Below are 24,648 nucleotides of genomic sequence, written 5' to 3' on the forward strand. Positions count from 1 at the left end.
ATATTGTATGGCGGCCATTCTTGTGAGTGCTGCCGACTCTTAGTTTATGCAGCTGTGAAAAGTATGGTGTAATCAATATGATCAGGCTCCTAACTAGATATAAGCTTTGAGGAGGCGGCAGCACTTTAAGGCAGCTAATCGATGGCGATGCTGGGAGTTTTCTGATTGTTGGAAATAGAAAAAAAAAAATGTAATCGTACATACAGCTTGAAGACCTTGTGGTTCACCAGAACGGGAGCTGCTGTGATGATCCGTGTCATGGAGTGTGGTCCTCCTGTGGTTGGGAACCCACTATGACATTCATATACCCCAATAGGACATGTGAGCGGTGGGATGCTGGCACAACCCCTCTGACGGATTTCCTATATTGCAGTGTTGAAGTTTGGTTCTGTTGACACTGGTGGTGTGACATTGGATGGCTCCATCCAGCTAGTTCTTACACTTGTGGTCGGGTGTGTAATGTTGGGGAGTTCTCATTACTGGACTTTCACTAAAGTGGAGTAGGCTCTTGGAGCGGTGTGACAGACTCGCCCCACATGAGACCCCACTTGTCTCAGTCTGCAGCAACAGCTGGCCCCTTAGGCAGGTGAATGGTTTATGTCTACGCATCTCCTCATGTATACAGATTGGGTATCATACAATTTGGGGCAATAAATGAGTTTTTAATTTTCTGTTGCAAAAAATAAAGGCCAATACTGCAGCGCTGGACATGCAGGAACCCGGGGGAGGGGGGTGGCGGCTCTTATTTTATTTTTGGTTACAGGTAGCAGGATTTAAAAGGAAACCTAAATAAACCCCTTTTTAATTTTTTTTTTTTTATTCCCTTCTATAGCACCAGTATAATCTGCAGTGTTGTACGGAGATTATCACTTGAACTATTTTATTAACGTCAAAGGCCGGGCTCACACGAGTGCATCGGATTCCAGCAGTGAGCGCCGGCTGGTAACCCTGTGTATGACCGCGTACTCACTGGCTGGTGATGTACTGCGTATGACCGCAGCTCAGGCGGTCATGCACAGTACAGTGGTTTTCTGTTTGTATTTCCTGCAATGACATGGGTACCTGCAGCCCATACGCAATATAATTGTGTATGAGCTACGGGTATATACATGACCATAGAGTTCAACAGGGCTCTATGGTCGCAGATTCCACAGTAAAATAGTACGGGCTGCGTTTTATTTTCTGTGTGTAGACTGCACAATTCCGCTTCGCTAATGTGAGTGGAATTGTGTAATCCAATGTATTTGCTTGAACAACGATCGTGGAATCTGCAATAGAAATAAAGTTGTCTGAGACCAACCTGACTCATCGGAATCTATATTGGGCCGCCTACACATGGGCAATCCGGACTGCTGCGGGCTCCATCTGACAACACCCCCTTCTTCCCCATGTACGTTCGTATCCTGCGCTGTGGATGATCGTGGGTGCTTGCCGTCGGTCATGTGCGGTACAGCTTTTTTAAAATTTGTCTTTCCTGCGCTGTTGCGAGGCGATGCTGCGGGTATTTGTGGCCTATCCACAATGTCTATTGCCGCTGGGCTTCGGGTTAGACGGCTTCCTTTGACTTCAATAGAAGTCATCTGTGCGGAGTCCGCACAAAAATAGAACATACTGCGATTTTTATTTTTTTAAACCTGCTTGTGGAAATCGTAATCGCTATGCGATCATGTGAGCGGACGTGCAGTTGTTTTTATAGATACATTTTTTTTTTTTTCCAGTGGGTGCGGAATACTGTAGATTCTGCAACTGAAATCCGGTCATGTGACGGTGACCTTTTGAGGGGCTCTTGAGGAAAATTAGTGCTGTTGTGCAGCCTGTGAGAAATCCTCTTAGAATCTAACTGATGGGTTGCTGAAACCTCGGGGAAGGGCTGTGGAGCCTGGCACTCTACTGGCAATTGTTTTAGGCTGACTGGCACAGGAACAGTGTGGTGACGGGTTTTGCTCTTGACTCCATCCCCTCAGGTCTCGACAATCTGTTATATTCTAAGTCTGCAATTATGGCCATCTTTTTTGTTTTCTGGAGAACCTCTGAAACCGGGTGTAACGCGTCTACTTGTGCCTTATTTTCCAAATAGAAGACGTTCAAGAGACTGTCGGCTAGTCTTACCCTATGAGCCAAGCTTAGGGCTGAAAGTGGTTGACCCACTGAGTTCAAGGATACACGTTTAATACTGCCTCCCTGCTGTTCCTCACCTCTGTGAAGTCAGCACCCCATCTTTCAAAAAAGTTAACTTTTTTTCATAAGTTCTGGATGTACCCCAAAGAGTTCTAAAGTTCACAATTAATTTTAATAATAGTTCTAGTGAATTAAGCAAAAAAATCAACAAATGTGTGTCTGCGGTGCTAACTTCCAAAAATATTACTAAATCAGCGAGAACTTTGTAAATATGGGATTTATAAAATTGTGGGATTTCCCCAAAAATTTATTTACACATAACTGAAATTTTTTGATCCGGCATCTAAAAATCAGCAAGAACATTGTAAACATGGGTACTAGAGCTTCGAGCATTAAGAGTTTTTTTTCAGAACTCTTGAGGTGCTACCCAGAACTCTTATAAAATCGCCGGATTTCCTAAAAAAATTTTTCCACATAACTAATTTTATTTTGAAGTGTAATTATGTGTAAATTTTTTGGGAAATCCCACGATTTCATAACAGTTATGGGTAGCACCTCAAGAGTTCTAAAAAAAAACAACTTTTAATGCTCGAGGCTCTAGAACCCATATTTACAAAGTTCTCGCTGATTTTTAGATGCCGAATCGAAAAATTTCAGTTGTGTAAATACATTTTTGGGGAAATTCCACGATTTTATAAATCCCATATTTACAAAGTTCTCGCTGATTTATTAATATCATTTTTGGAAGTTAGCACCGCAGAGATACATTTGTTGATTTTGTATTTTTTTTTTTTAAATTAATTTATATTTTTTTCTTAATTCGCTAGAACTATTTTTAAAATGAATTGGGAACGCTAGAACTCTTTGGGGTGCATCCAGAACTTATGAAAAAATTAACTTTTTTGAAAGATGGGGTGCTGACTTCAGAGGTCTGTTCCTCCGGTGTAGGGACTCAAACTGACCTCTGCAGTGCACTGAACCGCATGCTAAGAATGCAGACTTGGAATGGGAGGACTACTTGGCACGCCACTGAAGGCACTCCAGCGGCCGGCTTGAGTGCTAATACTGGTGGAACAGTGGGGAAGGTTAGAAACTTGCATCCCCGAACTCCGTGGGTCACCTACTTTCAGCACCTAAGCTTAGCTCATGGGGTACAAAGAAGCCAACAGTCGAGTTTTCCCTTACATTTATGCTGTGGTTTCTGCCATAGGCTGCCTGTCCATGGACTATTATTATTTTTTTTTCACTGCCTTTCCCGCGGCGATAATCCGGCTGTGGGGCAAGTGCAGCCCAGCTGTCCACAAGCAGAGAATCATAGCGATTCTTTGCTCACGGGATTTAAATTGCAGCATGCTGCAATTTGCCGTGATTCTCAGATAGGCTCAGCGCAGAGACACGCTGGCTCCCGTGGCAGATCTGCGCCGTGGGATGTTGCTACGCCTGTGGACAGGCGCCCATAATTGGAAACCAGAATGCAATGTTTGGGCTTGTCGCATGACAGACACGTGTAGTGCTTGATGGACCTCGTTGACATGATTGGATTAGGCAGGGTCCTCCAAGGTGTCTGGATTTTTGTGGGAAAAGTAGAGCTGTATGCGCTGCTGATAAGGAATGGACTCTGTATTTGAAAGGACCTTTAGTGAACACCTCTTAACAGTAAAGTGAAATACAAGTTAGGCTTCTATAAATCTGTACAAAACTATATCGGTGTATGTTTATACTGTATATCTGGTAGTGTAGTTGCATCATTGGCACATAAGCTTAGTGAATTGGTTAGCCCCAGGCCTACCGGTCTTGGGTCACCACATTATCCTGTTAAGAGACCAGTTTTTATATGTGATTTAAGGGGGAATCAGCCTGACTTCAGACAGGGGTTGCACAATAAAGTGGCTCAGTAGGAATAGTCGTCTTCATCGGGACAGAATCTCAATATCTTATGGGCTTGTCTGTAGGTGAGATCTCTAGACGTGCACATAGTATTCAAGATGAGGTCTCGCTGAGCTCTATACAGCGGGATCACAACCTCCCCTACTGGTAATGCTTCTAGTTGTGCAGCTGAGCATCCTACTTGCTTTTCCTGCTGACTCATGGCGCTGGGGAAGCTCTTAGAAATCAGAACCCCTAAGTTTTCTCTTCTGAAGTCCTGGATGACACAGGTCAGCCAATAAGATGCTCAGTCCGAGGATTTCTTCTCCACATAACTTTTAGTAAGATTGAACCGCAGTTCCCATTGCTTTGACAGTTTAGCCAGTGAGGAACATTTAGGGCTGTGTGTTTTAGATCTCTGTTCTTGGAGCAGAGAAACAAAACTGAAAGAAATGTTTACTCTTTCTCCATTGATTTCAGGGGCTTTAAAATGGGTTTTATTCAGTTGAAAAAAATAACGTAGAGTGAAAGTTTTCTTTTGGAACAATTGTGAAATTCATGTAAATTTTGATCACTTAATTTTTTTTTTTTTTCTTTTGTGGAGAGGATGAGCAAAAAAGCCCCTGCAGTTCTGGTGTTCATCTTTCATCTTTTGTTTTCACACACAACATTCACCATGTGGGGAAAAATGCGCTGCTTTGGTAGATCGAACTTCTATGCATGAAACAACACCAAATGTGTTTTATAAATATGAGAAATGGTTTTTAAACTTGCCTTTTTATTACGTTTTTTTGACTTTGCAATCATTTGATTGCTCATGTAAGACAATATAATAGTATTGCATTATGCCATATCCTGACAGGCAGCCCTGGAGGCCTTCAGAAAGCCCAAGGCTGCCTTGGGGGGAGTGGGGTGGGCATTAGAACCCTTTAAGGGGTTAATATCTATTTCTACTGCATAATGGTCTTCAAAATTATCTTTTTGAGCGGCTCTCTGAAGCTTATCACCTCTCCTCCGTAAAGGCTCACTCACACGCATGTCTGGTTTCGGTTGCATAAATGCGCAGCAGATTTGTGAGTGTGCTGTATGTGCTTCCTGCGGATCCTCTTGTGAGCCCTACAAGTGGATGTACACATTAGACTAAGACTAATTTCTCACAGATGAGTGCAATATCTCGCTCGCCAATGTGTGGTGTCCCCGCAGATGCGAGGCATTTTTGTGTTCATGCTATGTGACGTACAGTTACATCCTGCAGCGTCTGCGTATGTATGAAGAGAGATCGCGGGCCGATCTCTCTTCATACAACGCAGGCGCCGGCTGTGTCTGTGCGGCTCATTAGAGGTGTTAAACCTGTTTAAATGCCGACGTCCATTCTAAGAGCGGCATTTAACCCCAACCCCCCCTCGGTTGTGGTTCCACGGTCCGGTAGCCCCTCCTCCCACATGCTGCGATAAGATTGCAGGTGGCTGTATGGGTGTCATGGCAGCCGGGGACTTCTGAAAGGCCCCAGGGCTGTCCATTGTAGAAGACCTATCAAGGTATGCTCTTGGGTGGGAATGCCTACCCGATCACAGTATGATGCAATGCTATGGTATAACCTCATGCTGCAGGAGCAGTCAAAGCATCGCATGTTCAATAAAAAGTAATTTTTTTTATTTTTTTTTTTTAATGTCCTTAAGGGGTTAAAACTGCCTTGCATCACTTTAGGGAAGTGGCAATCGTGGGGTGTTTCCCATTGTTTTCAATAGGTTAACCTCGCATCACTTTGCACTCTGGCCCCATTGAAAACTATTAGCAATGCAAGGTGCTCCAAAAGAACACCCAAAGATAGGACCTGCTGCAATAAAAAAAAACAACAAAAAAACTTTCCCACACCCCCATATGGGAAAAAAGAAATCGCTCTTGTGGATGACCCCCATTCAAAAGAATGGGGTGCATATTCATGCATCTCGCAACGCACAAATCACGTGCGATTTGTCTGAACGAGCAAACTATCGGTTCATTCATGCAACCTGTATACAAGCAGATACATCGTTGGCTTGTATAACCCCTCAGTGACGAAGCCTGTTTGCGCCTTAATGACCAGGCCAAATTTTGGAAATCTGACGTGTCACTTTAACATAGGATAAATTCCGCCACATATTGTACTTCATTTAGGTGGTAAAAATTGACTGATTATTTATTTTATTTATATTTATTTCTATTATATTTATTAAAAGTGCCAATATTGGGGAAATTTTGAAAGTTATTTTTTTTTCACATTTTCAACTGTAATATCTCAAATATGTGCAAACATACTGTACAGATTTTTCTAAGATATATATTTCCATCTGTTTACTTTATTCTGAATGCACGTTTGAAAAACTTTTTTTTTTTAACCATTTAGGAGACATACAAATGTAACATTACTAGAGATTAGCGAGCACCAAAATGCTCGAGTGCTCGTTACTCGAGTCGAACTTTCAGTGATGCTCGAGAGTTCGTTTCGAGTAACGAACCCCATTGAAGTCAATGGTCGACTCGAGCATTTTTGTATATGACTGGTGCTCCGCTAAGGTTTTCATTTATGAAAATCTTAGCAAATCACCAAAGTCATGTAAAAAACACAGAAATGGATAGGGCAGGCGAGGAGCAACATGCAGGGCTGCATTTCGGGCTCCGAGGTCTCACTATTAAGCCACAATAGTGGCAAGAGTGAGAACCCCCCCCCCCCCCCCTGCACTGTCAGCATAACGATCGCTCTCCTCTGCCACAGCTGTAACAGCTGTGGCAGAGAAGAACGATGTTAGCCCATTGAATTCAATGGAGCCCGCAATACAGCCGGCTCCATTGAAAGCAATGGGCTGCCGGCGAGCGCGGGATGAATTTTCGGGAAGGGCTTAAAAATATAAGCCCTTCCCTGAAAAAGAAACATTTTAGTGCAAAACGAAAAAAGAATTAAAAAAAAAAAAACATACCTCTCCGCTGCTGCTGTGACCCCCCCCCCCCCCCCCCCCCCCCCCGTGGGCGTGAAGAACACATCTGCCGCATGCGGCAGATGTATCCTTCACCCCCTGCTAGTTAAAAGAATTCCCTGCTGCTACATCTGTGGCAGATGCAGCAAAAGGAATTCTTCAGTTCTCAACCGCAGCTGTCACATGACAGCTGCGGTAGAGAATCCTGCTGCTGGCATCCTGTCAGGCTTTTCATGGAAGGGCTTCATAAGCCGTTCCCTGAAAAGCCATTTAAATTAGTGCAAAAAATAAAAAAAAACAATTCTCTCCTCCCTTCAGTTGCCGGGGCTCAGCCGCGACTTCTAGCGCTGTCCCAGGCTCTGTAGTTCTGAGCTATCAGCAGCCGGGGATTTAAAATCCCCAGCTGCTGATAGCTCAGCAGCGCTACAGAGGCGGGGACAGCGGCAGAAGTCCCTGCTGAGCCCCGGCAGCTGTTAGTGGCTTTGCAGGGAAGGGCTTCATAAGCCCTTCCTTGAAAAGCCTTTTAAAAGAGTAAAAAAAAAAAAAATAGGTACTCACCTCCCTTCAGCTGCCGGGGCACAGCCGCGTCTTCTCTTGCTGTCCCCTGCACTGTGTTGCTGAACTGCTGATCTATCACCAGCCAGGGAATTAAAATCCCCGCCTGCTGAAAGAGCTGAATGTGATTGGCTGAGGTGCTCAGCCAATCACAGGCAGCTCTCGCCTGTCATTCATTCGGGGAGAGCTGCCTGTGATTGGCTGAGCACCTCAGCCAATCACATTCAGCTCTTTCAGCAGGCGGGGATTTTAAATCCCCGGCTGGTGATAGATCAGCAGTTCAGCACCACAGTGCAGGGGACAGCAGGAGAAGACACGGCTGTGCCCCAGCAGCTGAAGGGAGGTGAGTATCTATTTTTTTTTGTTTTTTAAATCACTTTTTTAATTCACTTCCAGTGAATGGCTTATATGTAAAGCCCTTCCCTGAAAAAGAATTCAGGTGTGCCAGCAGACCATTGTCTTCAATGGAGTCGCCGGCAGCAGCAGCGGCTCCATTGAAGAGAGTGCCTGCATTTTTATTCTTTTTTTTATACTAAAATCTTTCTTTTTCAGGGAAGGGCTTATATGTAATGTCCTTCCCTGAAGGACTGTATTGCCGGCTCCATTGAATTCAATGGTCAGTGCTCGTTTAATCGAGACGAGTACCGCGTGGTGCTCGTCTCGAGTAACGAGCGTCTCGAGCACCCTAATACTCGAACGAGCATCAAGCTCGGACGAGTATGCTCGCTCATCTCTAAACATTACTTTCCAGCATTTTGAGGAACACTTTGTTTTTCTACACCAAGCCAAGATTGCAAAGGCTCATAGCTGTCAGAATGATAGATACCCCTACAAATGACCCTATTTTAAAAACTACACCCCTTAATGTATCCACTGAGGGGGGTCATGAGTATTTTGACCCCATGGTGTTTTTTTTAGGAATTAATGCAATTTAGAGGAGAAATAAAATGTCATATTTTTACAAATGTCATTTTAAAGACATTTTTTTTTCTATAGTGCACACAAAGGGGATTGACACCCCAAAATTAATACCCCTGTTTGTCCTGTGTTCAGAAATATACCCATTGTGGCCGTAATATTATGTCTGCATGGACCACGGGGCCCAAAATGAAAGGAGTAGTCAGTGTCTTTCAAAACAGAAATTGCTTGAAGTCCTTTTATGCCCCATAGCACACTTGTAGAGCTCTTGAGCGGCCAAAACCATAAAAAAACACACACATGACCCCATTTTGAAAACTAGACCCCTTAACAAATTTATCTAGAGGTGTACTGCCCATTTTGGCCCCACAGTTTTTGAATAAATTCAACCAAAGCATAAGTAAAAAAAATGTGATTTATCGTTTTTTGGCAATTCTGACAATTTAAAAACAGTTTTTTTTTTAACAGCACACTTATAAATGAAGACTTGCACCCCAAAATGGATACCCCTGTTTGTCCTGTGTTCAGAGACATACCCATTGTGGCCCTAATCTTATGTCTGGATGCACAACGGGGCCCAAAATGAAAGGAGCAGTCGGTGGCTTTCAGAACAGAAATTTTGCTTGAAGGCCTTTTAGGCCCCATAGCACACTTGTAGCGCCTTTGAGCGGCCAACACCATAGAGAACCACGACAAATGACCCTATTTTGACAACTTGACCCCCTTAATGAATTTATCTAGGGGTGTACTGCCCATTTTGACCCCACAGTTTTTGAATGAATTTAAGCAAAGCAGAAGGAAAAAATTATGAGTTTAGTTTTTTTGACAATTCTGTCATTTAAAAAAACTTTTTTTTTTTTTTTTTATACAGCACACATATGAATGAAGTCTTGCACCCTAAAATGCATACCTCTGTTTCTCCCGTGTTCTGAGACATGCCCTTTGTGGCCCTAATCTTATGTCTGGATGCACAAGGGGGCCCAAAATTAAAGGAGCAGTCGGTGGCTTTCCAAACAGACATTTTGCATGAAGGTGATTTAGGCCCCATTGCACACTTCTAGAGCCCTTGAGCTGCCAAAACCGTAGAGAACCCCCACAAATGACTCCCTTTTAAAAACTAGACCCCTTAACGAATTCATCTAGGGGTGTACTGAGAATTTTCACGCTGCAATTTTTGAATAAATCTAAGCAAAGCAGAAGGAAAACATGATTCTCATTTTTTTGGAAATTGTGTCAATTTAAAAAGTCTTTTTTTTTTTTTGTACAGCACACATATGAATGAAGACTTTCGCCCCAAAATGGATCCCCCTGTTTGTGCCGTATTCCGAAAGATACCCATTGTGGCCCTAATCTACTTACAGGACACATGGCTAGGCCCATAATGAAAGGAACACCCGTTGGATTTCAGGGTACAACTGAATTAATTCCAGGCCCCATTGCCCATTTGTAGAGCCATTGAGCGGCCAAAACAATAAAGAACCCGCATGAATGACCCCACTTTGAAAACTAGACCCCTTAACGAATTAATCTAGGTGTGTACTGTGTATTTAGATCCCACAGTATTTGAATGAATCTAAGCAAAGCAGAAGGAAAAAATTACGATTTTCATTTTTTGGCAATTGTGTCATTTTAAAAACAGTCTTTTTTTTTTGTACAGTGTAGATGGGAATGAAGACTTTCACCCCAAAATGGACCCCCCCCCTGTGTTCAGAAACATACCCACTGTGGCCCTAATCTACTTACAGGAACCATGGCAAGGCCTATAATGGAGGGAACACCTGTTGGATTGCAGGGCACAACTGAATAAATTCCAGGTCCTATTGCTCACTTATGCGGAAAAAAAATTGACTCCCTAAAAATAACCCCCTCCCCACACACACTCCGTACCCTTTTTGGCCTTCCCCAAATCTTCGAAAAAACCACACAATTTACATTATTACTTTTATCTACTTTTGTATCCGCCCTCCTCTCATGCTTTTTGTGGGGTACTTCTTGACCTCAGTGGCAGGGATGGGGTGTAAGGCTGGGTTCACACTTGGCGGATTTGCCGCGGAAATTCCGTCAAGAATTTCGCTGCGGCGGATCCGCCTGCGGCCGCTAGTCTTCGGCTTGGCCAGCCACGTGGACAAGATTTCTCGGAAATCTCGTTCACGTGGGACGGCAAACACGGCATAAGCCGACTCTGTGGATTCGCCGGCCGCAGCATGTTCATTTTTTTATTTTGAAGCCAGGCCGCTTCAAAACCCGCGGCTTGGTGCCGCAGGTTTTGAAGCAGCGGATTCCCGGCAGAAATCTCGCAGTTCTTCGCTGCAGCCCAACCGCGAGATTTCCGCCCGGAATCTGCCCAGTGTGAACCGGGGCTAAAAAGTGGCGCTCTGAGTCTCCATAAGCTTGCTGAGGTGCGGCAGTCTCACACAGAAGGCGCTCAACAAGCTGCTCCTGGAACTGCAAGAAGGCAAGCATTCCCAGGGCTTCTTGTAAATTACGGACTACAAGTAGCGATCAGAATAACGCTGAGCTCACGTGGCCGTAAGTGGAATCTGCTTGCGGAGGCCCACAGCAGATCCCAGCTGTGAGCCCGGCCATGGCGCTGCATACGACACTTAATGTACTGCGCATAACTGCCTACTCACACAGGCAGTCATGCGAAGTACACCTTTTTTTAAAATTTTTATGTCCCGCACCGTCGCTTAGCGATGACACGGGTACCTGCAGCCCCTACACAATGTAGTAGCGTATGGGCTGTGGGTATATCCACGACCGTGGGGCACAATTAGCTCTATGCTGTGGATATCCAAAGTAAAATAGAACCTGCTGCGTTCTGTTTTCTGTGAGTAGATTATGCAATTCTGACCCACTAATGTGAGCGGAATTGTCTAATCCAATGCGATTGACCTGCGTATTACCGCGGATCAGACGCATGCGGCATCCGTAATTCCTATCCGGTCATGTGAGACTGGCCAAAGATAGATCGCTATCTTTTTATCATGTGACCGGGGACCGCTCACTGCTCCAGGCTCTCGGCGACCGTTGATCACCGGGAGCAAGGACACTTTAGGTTTCCTGGGCTCCCCGCCTACTGCGCATGTGTCCAGCATTTTGCCGGTGCTGGCGTGCGCAGAATGTCGGGAAGGTCCACGGAGGAGGAACCCGTCGGGGTTCAAATACGGAGGCCTCCGTTAAAAAGATTAATCTCCTCACCAATCGCATTGGTGAGGGGAAATAAAACTTTGACACTTTTTTAACTTTTACGTGATCGCCATTATCTATTGGATAACGGCGAACACGTGATCAGGAACCGTTCACCGCGGCTCTCCGTGAAATCTACTGGCGCTCTTAAGTTTTGTAGCCAAGAGCAGGGAGATTTTAAATCACCCTGGCAATCCACGGCTTTTGCGCATGCGTCTGCCGCTTTGGCGACAGGCATGTGCGCAGAAATTTGGGTAAGATTCGCGGATAAATCCGGCGGCCTTAGGTACGCAATTTCATCCTCTCTCATGGATATGATCCGTGAGGGGAGATGCAAAGTAAGCTTTTTAAACCTTTTTTTTTTTTTTTTTTTTTTTTAACTTTAAATGATCACTGTTATCCATTGGATAACAGTGATCAGGTCCCCAGTAACCGAATATTCAACAGGAGTGGAAAGCAGCACAACTGTATGGTAGATAAATGTGGACAAACTTTTGGTGCAAGGTCCCAAAATGGATCTGAACTTGTAGATCTCCACACCAACCAAAAGATTTTAGGGATGGATCCGATCCATCAGGGCAGCTGAATCTCAAAACTTTTTAAACTTTTTTTTTTTTCACTTTATTGCGATCGGCGCTATCCATTGCCGGGGGGGACTGCCCGCTGCCCAGGATGACAGCTCCATGCTGTCGGCTACCTGCGGGTACCGACAGCATGGAACTGTCACGTCCTCAGCTAAGAGGGCTTTAATCCAAAGAGGATGCATGTTTCTACGTCCTCTAGGATTAAAGCCCACTTAGCTAGGATGTAAAAAGGCAGTGGGGCCGTCACGAAAGGGTTAAACTAGAAATCGCTCATTTGTTTCTCATTCGCTGTATAAATGGATGAGAACAACTGAGTGCTGTTTAAAACACAACGATTGGTGAACAAGCCAGCGATTTATCGTCATCGTTGGCTGCCTTCACAATGAACAGAAAGTCATTCCAAAAAATGGACACTTGAAGGATGACCGTTCCATGTAAATGGGCCTTAAGTAGTATTAACCGTTCAATCTTGGCAGGACCATACAAGCATCAAAGTGTATATTATATGTAAAGATGTTTGGAGTGTTGGGACCGTCACAGGAGTGTTGATATTCAAAGTGCCCAGTGCTTTGTTCGTGAGGTCTATAACCCCCCTGACAAAATAATAATTTTTTGTTTTTTTAAGAATTAAAAAAGAGGTAATAAAAGTAAAAAAAAACAACTCATTTGCCATATTTATAATAAAAGAATCTTTATAATAAAAATAAACCACATATTTGATATTGCTGCATCCGTAAGGCCCCATGTCCACGGGCAAAAGAAGAATTAAAATCCGCAGCGGATTTTAACTCTTCTCCCGCACGCGGATCCGCACCCCATAGGCATGCATTGACCAGCCGCGGGTAGATAAATACCCGCGGATGGTCAATAAAAGGGATTTTAAAAAGAATGGAGCATGAAAAAATCTGGACCATGCTCCATTTTCATGCGGGTCTCCCGCGGGCTTCTATTGAAGCCTATGGAAGCCGTCCGGATCCGCGGGAGACCTAAAATAGGAATTTAAAAGAATTAACTCACCCGCAGCGGGCCGGGAAGGTCTTCTCTTCCTCACGGCCGGATCTTTCTTGCTTCGGCTCGGCGGATGTGCCCGGCGCATGTGCGCGGCACGTCGGCAACGTGCTACCGGCGTGACGAGTTCATCCGCCGGCCGAAAAAGAAGATCCGGCCCTGAGGAAGAGAAGACCTTCCCGGTCCGCTGCGGGTGAGTTAATTCTTTTAAATTCTTATTTTAAGCGCTCATGTCCGCGGGGAGGAGGGACCCGCTGCAGATTCTACATGTAGAATCCGTAGCGGGCCTGATTTTCCCCGTGGACATGAGGCCTAAAAGTCTGATCTATCAAAGTAACGCATTATTTACCCCCCGGATGGTAAACGTCATCCGAAGTGGGGGGAGGGGGGTGCGCAAGAATTGTGTGGTTTTTTTTTTGTTTTTTTTTCTTTCCGGTCCCCCATCTCCAAGAAAAAATGTAATATAAAGCGATCAAAAAGTCATATGTAGGTTTGGCTAAATGGATGTGTATGAGGACGTTGGGGGCATTGGATGGCGACTGATTAATGGTGTGAGAAAGTAATAATCTCTGGTGCTGACTTAACACTTCCCAGACATAAAGGTAGGACTGACGTCTCTAAAATCTAATAGGCTCGTTATATCCGTTTCTGTGTAACGGCCTCTAATTACTTGACTTAACAATTTTGTATTTGATTGCTAACAAACTATATACAAAGAGCGAAGCCACCAGTTTGAGCCTATACAATGGCACCCGAACAGACCCCATAGCTGCTATAGTCAATGTATTGCGCTTGGTGAACAGTATTTAACTTTATTACTGTACTGTATATAGAAAAGCAACTTAAATCCCCCAGTACTTCAGTGCATTGGTGTGAGGATTCTTCTATTGTGGTGGTGAATCAGTGCTAGAACTAAATGGAGAGCATGACATCACTTGTGCAGAACTGTATATAAAGTCCCGATTGTTTCCCCCTCCTCCATGAATACAAACAATACATTGACTCTCTGGGGGGGGGGGGGGAGATTTCATCACAATGCAGTAGAAAGAACTTTAATCTTTTTATAGTTTTTCCCCTCTAATAGTAACTATGAAAACAATGTTTAAAAGAAGAATCGAAAGTCCTGAAGACTTTATACTTATACATGTTTACAAGCTCTTATGTAACGTCAATGTAGATGGTGAACCATAAAGCGCCTATCGCAGATCTATAGCATGACACCACTTGGTGCAATGTAGAGGGATTGTAAAGTGATGAAGGAAAAATACAATATGTGAATGCTTTGTGCTGCCTGCATATACTGTATACCGGGCACCTACTGTAGTCCCGGTGGACAGCTTCTACTTCAATAGCTTCTTGCAATTTTATTACATGCCATGGCTAACAATGCATGTTATTTAAACCACTTAAAGGGATTATATCGCAGCATTATTACCCCCGTGTACGTTTTTTTTTGTTCTGTAACACTGCAGCATTTCAAGGTAAACACTCTGAAGTTTGACTCTGCTCCGGGTGGTGGCGGTGGGCAATGCCAGTTTATGCCTGCTGGCATCACGTAAAGTGACAGCGACCCTCTTCAATGTATCGGGACAGAGTCAAACTTCAGAAACCTTGTGGCGCTCCCAATGACTACTACATGCGGGTAATGAGTGTGCCTGCCCCAGGTTCATGTACTTGTCAAGTATCCCGAGATGTTCCAAGAATAATGTACAAATGGCTGCAATGCTAATACTAATTGCTAGTAATTGGCAATTAGTATCACAAAATAACCACATTGAGGGTATGTAGGGCATTCTGGGAGGTTCTGGGTTATGTGATGGAAGGATGTAAACATGACCACAGTTAATGGAAGTGGCCTTTATAGATGGTTTTACTGTATAAGGGATATTAGAAAATCTGTCCTATATTTACACGAGGTGAGCAGTATACGCCCTTGTGTGGGCAGCTGTACAGTGGCGGGCGGTCCCCTGTAGCCTTGCATTACACTCTATAAAGCGCCATATGGCTGATATTTTCGCCTAGTTGCAGGGAAGAATAACACAATATTATCCAATGTGCAATTTAAAGTGGGGCCTGATACAAGCCTCTGAATGTCCTGTTACATTAGTGTGCCTGAGCCCTAGAGCCAAGTGAACACCCCTGTCAGGCTTCCATGTGTATGTGGGTCCCCCCTTTTTGTGTTATGAATATTTTTCTATATTCTGTGACAAGGAAACATATTTTTTACATGCTCCTAGTTACCTTGACTTGCACGAAGTTTCAGACTGCTGTCTCCATTTGTTTTCAGACCTGATAGGCAGTTTTTTGCTGCCTGCTGCTAGTTTGACTTTTCTCATAAGCGTGTCTGTTGAGGGTAAGTTCTCATGTAGAATTACAGCTTTCCTGTCATTGCGGTGATACACCGGGGTCTGGACGGTAGTGGCCGGCGCTTGTAAAGGCAAACAGTCTAGTGCCGTTCAGTCTTGGTATAGGATGGATCAGTTTACTGCAGCATTTTGTTTTCCATTGTCCTGCTCTGTTTTGAGAGGGAGAAAAAAAGGAACCATGGTTGTTGGTTAGCTGCATAGCCATTAGATCACTTGTTAATAGAGATGAGCGAGCATACTCGCTGAGGGCAATTGCTCGATCGAGCATTGCCCTTAGCGAGTACCTGCCCGCTCGGGAGCAAAGATTCGGCTGCCGGCGGCAAGCGGCGGGGGAGAGCGGAGAGGAGATCTCTCTCTCCCCCTCTCTCTCACCCCCCCGCTCCCTCCTGCTCACTGCCACAACTCACCACACACCCGCGCCGGCACCCAAACCTTCTCTTCCAAGCGGGCAGGTACTCGCTAAGGACAATGCTCGATTGAGTAATTGTCCTTAGCGAGTATGCTCGCTCATCTTTACTTGTTAACCTTTTCTTTTAAACTTTGAAATGTACCTCTACATTGCAACTACACTTGAATAGTTGTATTAAGTAGATCCAAATTGAATAGCTTTCATTTTGTTTCCATCTTCCATATAATGTAAAAGAGAAAAATAGGTCCACCTCATCCAGGTTTTTTTGGATAGAATGTCTTGCTGCTTCCTTTTTTTTTTCTTACTAGAATTCCGTGTAAAAGCACCTTAACTCTTCTCCACCTTCTCACCTCTTCCATAACATTTACTATGGTACCTCTATGCAGCCAGCATTCAATATTAAGTCCACCTATATAGGGGGGCACAGGCTGCATCCAACGAGCAGCAGTCTGCTTCTATGCCTGATAGATAGTTCTCTGAATTCTCAAGTGTGCCCACCAAGCCCATCCACAATACTGAATATACAAAAGCTGATTAAGACCAATATTGACAAAATATACCATCTTCTCTCTAATACCCCATTCCAAAATGTACTTCATTTTACAGTCCCAGACCACATGCATTAAATCTGCACCACCCATATTACATTTCGGGCTGTCTTAGGTTTAGTTTAATAACCAAAATTAAACTTTAATGGAGGACAATATGCACTAAATATAATTTTGATGCCGTTGAATTTCAGGTATTATTGGAATCTTTTGCAACACTGCAGCCCACTTATCACTAATTTGTCCCAAGTCTTTCCCATTTTTCCATTTACCTTTTATTAGAAATTGTTGTAAATGGGGAAAGGATTGGTTTATAGAAAAAAGATGTCACACCTTTCAGAACATCTAAGAAAATTCACCGACGGGTGTCGGACCGTAAGCACAGATATTGACCGGGCCTGGGCGGCAAACAGATGTTGTAGTTGGAGTAACTGGGGAACATCAATGGAGTTCTCTCTAAGTTGTTCAAAGTTTATAAAAAAAGACCCCCAGAATGTACCTTGTTGCTAAAATATTATGCCTCTTCTCCCAAAATGAAAACCCCTCCAACGTAAAAAAAAAGGGAGAGGGGTATGTAGTAAACCCATCTAGTTGTAAAATTTACTTGAATATCCTCCATAATTTAATACTTAAAATTGTCAGTCATTTCCCCCACCCCTCCCTTCATTCTTCTCCTATACGGTTATAGAAGGGTGTACAACATGTCATTTTACAAACTAATCTGCCATTGAACCCCACATGGTTTTTCTCCCCACCCATTCAACTGTTGCAATCGAGACACCAAAAAATATATCCAAGCATTTGGAATTGCCAATCCACCACATCACTTAACCCTTTAAAGGGTCTGCAATTGAATTCTAGATTTCTTCTACAATAAACTCCTAAATATTATATAAACTAAAAAAAAAAGTATGGGGATGATATAATTCAAAATAGAGAATTTAAGTGCATGTAAAGGAGCTGCGGCATAAAAACATCTTAATGTCCCCCCGCCAATAATCAACAAGGGGGGGCGATTTCTAACCTTCTCCTCAAACTTGCATATCAATTGAAGCAAATTGGCAGAGATGGTCTTGAGGCGTAGAAGATAACACAACTACAAAATACTTGTATTCTCTCACCATTTGAAGCTGGGAATGTTCCAATTGAAAAATAATTCGCCGGCTAGGGATATAAATGGAGAATCGCAGATTTCCCCCAATTGATTAAACTGAACATCTTGGCAAATATATTAAAATAGACATAGGACCCATAGACTAAAATCCCCTGTCTACAACAGATCTGCATATGAGATGCGTTTCTCCATTCATTGGCCCCCTGCACACGGGTGGGATTTTTCTGCAGAATTTCCGCCTGTGGAAGCTGCCATAGGATTGCATTAGAAATCGCAGCTGGCACATCAGTCGGTGCCGCGTTGGTCCCTGCAGGGACTCTGGTCGGGTCCCGCTGGGAGAATTCTCGCATCAGGATCCAACCCGGCCATCTGCAGGCGGCCTATATCAGACGTTTGCCTTATCAAACCAGCCAGGGGCTCGATTGCCAAGGCAAACAGAAGGGACATCTCGGTCTTGTTCCCCTCTCTAACGCCATCTGACAAGAAATACAACTTACCCCTGGCTTTGAATAAAGCATCTTAACCCATGCCAAAAATTCTCACCAAAACCCATCCTACGCCGAACCCATTCTTTGGCAGCGTTGAATGAAAAATGGTCCTTCTCCCACTGACTCAATGATCCACCAGGAGATACACATACAAGCTTGTTTATAGCTGTTGATTTGTTCAGCATAAAGCCGGACTGATCCTCGTGTGAGTCATTTCCAAAAGTTGTCTGTTCGCAAGTACCTTTGCCAGAATTTTCACATCGGGGGTCAATAAACATATTAGACAATCGTATTGGGAAGACTGATCCTTTACTGCTGTAGGAAATAAGACCATTATAGCATCCCTCACTGATGGTGGAAGTATACCTTCATGCAAGAATTCATTAAAAACCATTAGTAAATGTGATAGAGTTTTAAAAAAAAAGTTTGGAAGGCCATCACACCCGGGCGCTCTTTCATTAGGAAGCGCTGCTGCTGCATTCTTTTAATGCACTGAATGTCAAAGGAGCCTCTAACATCACCGTATGATCATCAGACAAAATTGGCAGTTGCATCCGAGGCAAATGGTCATAAAGATCTTCATGATCCACATTTTGGCTTAGAGGCATACACCTTTTTACGACAGAGGCAAGTGTCTCCAAAATGTCGTCCTTCACAATAACCAGAGACTTATTAGGCCTTCCCAGTTCTGCCATAAGATGATTATCCCCCTACCCTGATGATAGAGGCCAAAAAGCAACTCCGGGCTTCCCCCTCCTCAGTCATCCACTTCATATATAATCTTGCTCTGCATCTAAAGCTCATCACTGAAGGGTCCCAATGACATCCCAAGATTTAGACTTCTGTAAACTAATCTTCTGTATAAATTGACCGCCGATCGCCATGCACAAAGTGTGCAATGTCATTGCAAAGCTGCTGCGCGACTGTCACATGGGGGCGGCACAGAGTGAATTGCATGCGTGTGCAGCCGTCCTAATACAGATCCGTTCTACTGATACTGGTTATAATTGGTGCAACCTCATGTAATCGGTACTTCATCTGTATTTGCTCTTATGATGGCTTTAGTTTTTCCACTGAGCTAATATGGATCCGTGTTTACCCGGTAGAATATTGTGCCGCTGAATGCCAAAACTAACAATTAGCGCAAACTGCGTTTCTAAAAAGGCGGCCGTGAAAGTCATGTAAAATGAGTGCCTAAATTTACATTAGGCGGCTGCACAGGGGCGGGTTGGATTCTGCATGCCGAGTCCGACCCTGTGCCCAGTCGGCATCCGCGCCTTTCATCTTCCCTGTACTGCGGATGGTCCTCCTGGCGAGCCATCGAACATGCGCAGTACAGATTTATTTATTTTTAAACCTCTGCTTTTCCTGCCTCGTCTCCTAGTGGTGATGTGGAATCTGCGAGCTTTCTGCAATGTCCTCCTCATGTTGACTTCAATGGAACCTGTCCACGCAGAATCCGCATAAAAATAGAGCATGCTGCGATTTATTTAGTTTCCTCAGAGCAAAAAATCACACTTGATTTCCGCTCGTGTGCAGGAAAAAGCATGTTCTGGGCAGTAGTTGCTGCGGAATCTGGAGGCAGACGCCTGCTCTGGATTCCACAATGCACATCTGCCAATGCAGGCGGCCTTGGCTCCCTATTTGGGTATGTTCGCATGGTGTAACTGATGGTGCTGAAAAATCTGTTTAACAAGAAAAGAAATTGTTGCAAGATCCACGTCCAACCGTGGTGATGCTTAATATCCTCGCAAAGCTAAAATCTGATGCGCAAAAGAATTGCCCACTTTTTTTTAAATACCTGTGGGGGGAGCGATGTGAAGACGGGGACTGTTTCCCATTACAGAGCAATGTTGTGCATATTAGCGTATTTAAAAAAAAAAAATGTTTCATGACGCCATGTGAACGTGGCCATGCGGTGCGTAAAACAGACACGGAATCAGCTGGTGTGAATGCGGCTCAGCTGCCGGGGTACAGCCTGCTCTACACCTGTGGACGCGCTGTGCTGGCCGGTCACCGCGGCCCGGTCCTACAGAAAGTGGTGGGTGGGAAAAACAAGCTTGTGACTTTAAGAGCAGCAGCGGCAGCAGCAGCCGGCTGTGAGTCACCCCTGCGTGTGTTGGTAGCGGCCGGCGCTGGGACTGCAGAGCTGCTCCGGGCGAGAATAGAACGTTCCATTTCCTGTTCCCTGGCTGACAGAGGAGGGTTCCTGCTGCTCGCACACATCTCATCTCAGTGCAGCGGCGGCGGCTATGGCCGTGTGAGGACATGGTGGAGACGGCCGCCGACATGGAAGCCTATGTTCTGGAGGACATCCTGGAGGTACGGGCGGATGGGGGCCGGAGCCCGGGCCTGCTACAGCCGCCTGCGTGCCGTGACCTTTAGATTAACTCATTAGTAGGTGGGGGCTGGAAAGCGGCTTTCTGTAATAGCAGGCGTCTTGCACAATCCGGCCAGAGGCCTAGAGCTCAGCCGGCCCGGCGGGGAGGTCACATGACGGGGACTTCTCGGGGAAGTTGGACAGGCCTGCACACCGGAGGAGCACTTACCTCTAACAGCAGGCAGGGCGTCCATGCCAAGTCAGGTGCTCCTTTATTACAACTTCTTACATCCTCCACGCTGCCTGGCGATCTGACAATCTGCTTTCCCAAAAAAGCAGAAGTAGTGGATGGGATTACTTAGAGGGGTGAAAAACAGACCCCCCCCCCCCCTAATCACTGCTAGAATTAGAGCTGTTGAAAGAGTGGGATTGGGGCACAGACCCCTGATGGTCCAATCAAGTCCTAAAGTTGAACTTCAGCAGAAGTTGTTGATCCAAGTACTGCATTCATGTTTGTTTTCTGGGTGGGATGCTCTAAGTGGGGGCGTTCACATGGAGACCCTCTGCACGGAAATTCTGCTGCATTTAGGCCTCATGCACACAGGTGGATTTGTATTGCGGAATTCGGAGCTAGCGTCTGCCTCCGTGTTCTGCAGCAGATACCGCCCATAACATGCAATGGAAAAGTGATTCTTCCTGCACACGAGTGGAAGCCAATTGCAGTTTCTGCTTGCGGAGAAAAATCGGAATGCTCCATTTTTTTCTTTGGATACCGCTCGGACGGCTTCCGTCGAAGTTGATGAAAGCCGTCCAATCAGCGGCCCTTCAGCAATCAACATTGCGGAAAGGTCATGGATTCCACGTCATCGCTAGGCGATGGAGTTTAAAAAAAATAATCTGTACTGCGCATGTGCGACGGTGAGCCATGCTGACGATCCGCAGTACAGAGAAGGCAGGTACGTGCGGGTGCCACTGCTGCCGGTGCCGGAATGCCTATGTGCAGGCAGCCTTATAATAGAAGCAAAGTGGCTGAGATTTTGAAAATCTTGTCCACAAGTTGCGGAAATCAAATCTGCGGCGCGTCCATTTTATCACAGTCTCTGCTGCTGATTTCATCTCTTCTCGATGAGCAGGTGGATTCCACACAGGAATTAGCGGTGAGACCCACTTGAAAACCAGCACCAAATGGTGAGCGGTTGCAGTGATCTGTAGCGGAATGCTCGCCGCAGACATTTTGCTGGGACCCGATCCTGTGCGAACGCAGCCTCGCCGTTCTCTAGCAGCAGCAGCAGCTCCTGGTTCTCGGGGAAGGATTCTTCCCACTCAGCTGTGATCAATGAGCGGATCCTTCAGGCCTTGGCCGTGCCTGCAGCTGACTTTGCAAGAAAAGAAATTGCTCCAGCTTTTAGCTGTACTACATAAGAAATGAATCACCTGATGTCTCCCAGAGCCTCCGGAGGTTGTTATCCGCTTAGGTAATAGAAAAAAAATTCTGTAGTCTTTTCCTTCTCCGTTTTTTGTAGTTACCTGGCTGCTGTGTGACTGCGCTCCAGTATTTACATCTAAAATGCCACTTTGGCATATTTAAGGAACACAAGTCAGCTGCTGAAGTGTGTAATATACAGTATGCAAACCTGCTGGAAAGCGCTTCCTTGTAGTGCAGTCTGTGGCACAAGCGTGCTGTTACAGAATGCCATCTTACCCAGTTATGCCAGGTGATGTTGCTTCTAGAGATGCTGTTGATCACCACAGCCAGACATGGCCACTCGCTGGGGACAATTAGGAATTGGATCTAATAGATTATCCTAAAGCTGCTCAGACATTAGATGTCCTTCTGCCAGCATCTGTGTACCTGCAATACCAACATGTGCCCTGAAGAAATTGCATTTTGTGACTATTAGGACATTTTCAAATGTGGTGGACGCTCCGGAAGGAACATTGGTGTCATTTCCACTAGCGGCCCAGTGGATAAGGCTTATCAAAATCTTGTGTTCATGCTGCACAAAACCCGTGCGGTAACTCACGTGCGGTGTGGGATTTAAATCGGCAGCCTGTCAGACTTCCAGCTGTGGATTCTGCTGTAAACCCATCCCCCATGGACAGGTTTAGTTTACTAAATCTAAAAGCCATAGTTCTTTAGAGCTCCACTTCATAAAAGCTGTGACCCTGAAAATATTAAATGTTAGCTCTCTGATAATCCCAGTATCTGCTGTATAGTAACTAAATACAAGCAACTGCCCCCTGCATTTGTCACATAAAGAGGCCTCATGCCAGAGAACGCCTGGCTCTGACCACTCCGATGCACTGACAGCGGGCCAGGTAATCAGGGGATCCCTGTCGATCAACTGTTGAGGACCTATCCTGAGGATTGGTCCTTGATATTAAACACCCAGCAAACTCCTTTTTGGGCAGCAAAAATGCTGGAATCCTTGTAGCATTACCGCAAATGAAACAGAGTCAAAATCTGCACCATCCACAACGGATTTCAGCAGTCACAGCCACCCACCCACCCCTGCTTCGATTACATATGAGGGTAGCCTTAGGCCCCCTCTCCACGACCGTGAATTCGCCGGCGGCAAATCGCTGGCTAATCACGCAGGAAAGCTATGGAACGCGCCAACCCCATGTCCACGAGCGGAGAATCATTGTGATTCTCCGCTCGCGGCAGGCAATTCGCAGAATGCGGCGAATTGCCCCGATTCTCCACGCTCAGCCTATCAATTAGATTAGGCTGACCGGCAGAGAAACGTGTGCAGCTCCTGCTCCCGGGCGGCAGAGATCTGCTGTGGGACTTCACAACGCCCGTGAACAGCCGACCTTACATCGGTATTCAGGGAGCTCCCCATAGTGTGACAGTCCATGTTCAGTCCCTGTGGAGAGTGCCCAGTGCTCGCACCTCCATACTAGAACTAATCTCTAAACGCATGACATTTGTCATGTTTTGGACCTATTGGGGTGAATTCACATCTGTGGTGGGGCTTTGTTCAGTTTTTAGAGGAGAGAAACGGATGTAGAACTTAAGTAACTGGTAATTCTCTCTCCCCCCCCCCCCCCCCCCCCAACTTGATTTTTAATGGTGTTCAAATTTGAGAAAAGAAAAACCAACAATACTTTCAGTCTTCCTTCAGTTCTGTTTTTAGCTGTGGTGCCATTTCTTACTTGTTTCTAGTGGAAATCGGTGACGGATGGTCCAAACGAAACCCATGACACTGGTGTTAACGGACTGTAAAGCAGAACAATATGATTTTTGTTCCTATTCCCCCCCCCCCCCCCTCCAAAAAAAAATAAAAACGGAGCAAACGAGCATTTTTTTTATTTTTTTAAAAAATTTTTTGAATACTCATTGAAATCCATGGGGAGGATAAAACAGATTCGTTTATTTCAGTTTTACATCAATCTCCCGCTTCAAACTCTTATGTTACCATTGTGTATACCGGAGATATCTACAAAGTCTGGATAGCAAAACTATTTACAGCCTGACACACAAGGCCTTATACACCTATCTGTATGTGAAAGCTGGTTAGACCCTTTAGGCCCCCTGTCCACGGGCGTTGCAGTATTCCGTGGCGGAGCTCCGCCGCGGGAGCCGTCTCCTGGGAGCAGGAGCTGCAGACGAATCTCCACCGGTCAGCCTAATCTGAGATAGGCTGACCGTGGAGAATCGGGGCAATTTGCAGCATGCTGCGAATTGCTGGCCGCGAGCGGAGAATTGCAATGATTCTCCACTCGTGGACAGGGGGACAGCGATCACGTATTTCTTTCTGAAGCCGTATAACCAGGCGCTAGCTATAGTCAGTGGGAAAAGACACCTGCATGTTTCAAACAAAGTTCCTCATTGTAGCACTCCGATCCATATACGAGGATATGTATGCTGCACCCACAACTAGACTTGGGGCTGGGCCTGACCACCCCGGCCTGTTGCATGTGTGGGAGTTACGGAAATGGCGTAACCTGGTGAGCCGCGGTGTTTCTGCAGCACCTGAGTTACCAAAACTCACCCTTTGGGAGCTGAGGAAGGACGTACAACGGCCATTTAGCTGCTTCAGTAACTGCGCTCCCCTCCACATCGTGGCAGAGACAAGGCCATCAGCCTGTCAACTGTATTCGCTTTGCTTGGAGCTATATGTCGTGGTTTCGGGTAGACGGAGACTTGCATACAGATGTGAATAAAGCCTTACTGCTGTGCCCACGCAGGCTAAATTTGCGCGGTG

The 24,648-nt window shown here is 45.3% G+C and overlaps 1 protein-coding gene across 6 annotated transcripts in view; it reads left to right on the forward strand.

Moving 5' to 3' along the window:
* ANKRD17 (ankyrin repeat domain 17) overlaps window positions 1-24,648 on the forward strand; it is a 118,905-nt gene that overhangs the window by 8,762 nt on the left and 85,495 nt on the right. Inside the window, exon 1 of one of the 6 annotated variants that reach the window (XM_066574054.1) lies at window positions 20,290-20,439. The exons of the other annotated variants lie outside the window; for them this stretch is intronic. Coding sequence (XP_066430151.1) covers window positions 20,386-20,439 — 54 coding nt within the window. The 5' untranslated portion in view covers window positions 20,290-20,385. Of the gene's footprint in view, window positions 1-20,289; window positions 20,440-24,648 lie in introns of those variants that run through there. 6 annotated transcript variants of the gene reach the window in all.

The sequence above is a fragment of the Eleutherodactylus coqui genome, chromosome 7 (assembly GCF_035609145.1).
Source record: "Eleutherodactylus coqui strain aEleCoq1 chromosome 7, aEleCoq1.hap1, whole genome shotgun sequence".
Classification (NCBI taxonomy): domain Eukaryota; kingdom Metazoa; phylum Chordata; class Amphibia; order Anura; family Eleutherodactylidae; genus Eleutherodactylus; species Eleutherodactylus coqui.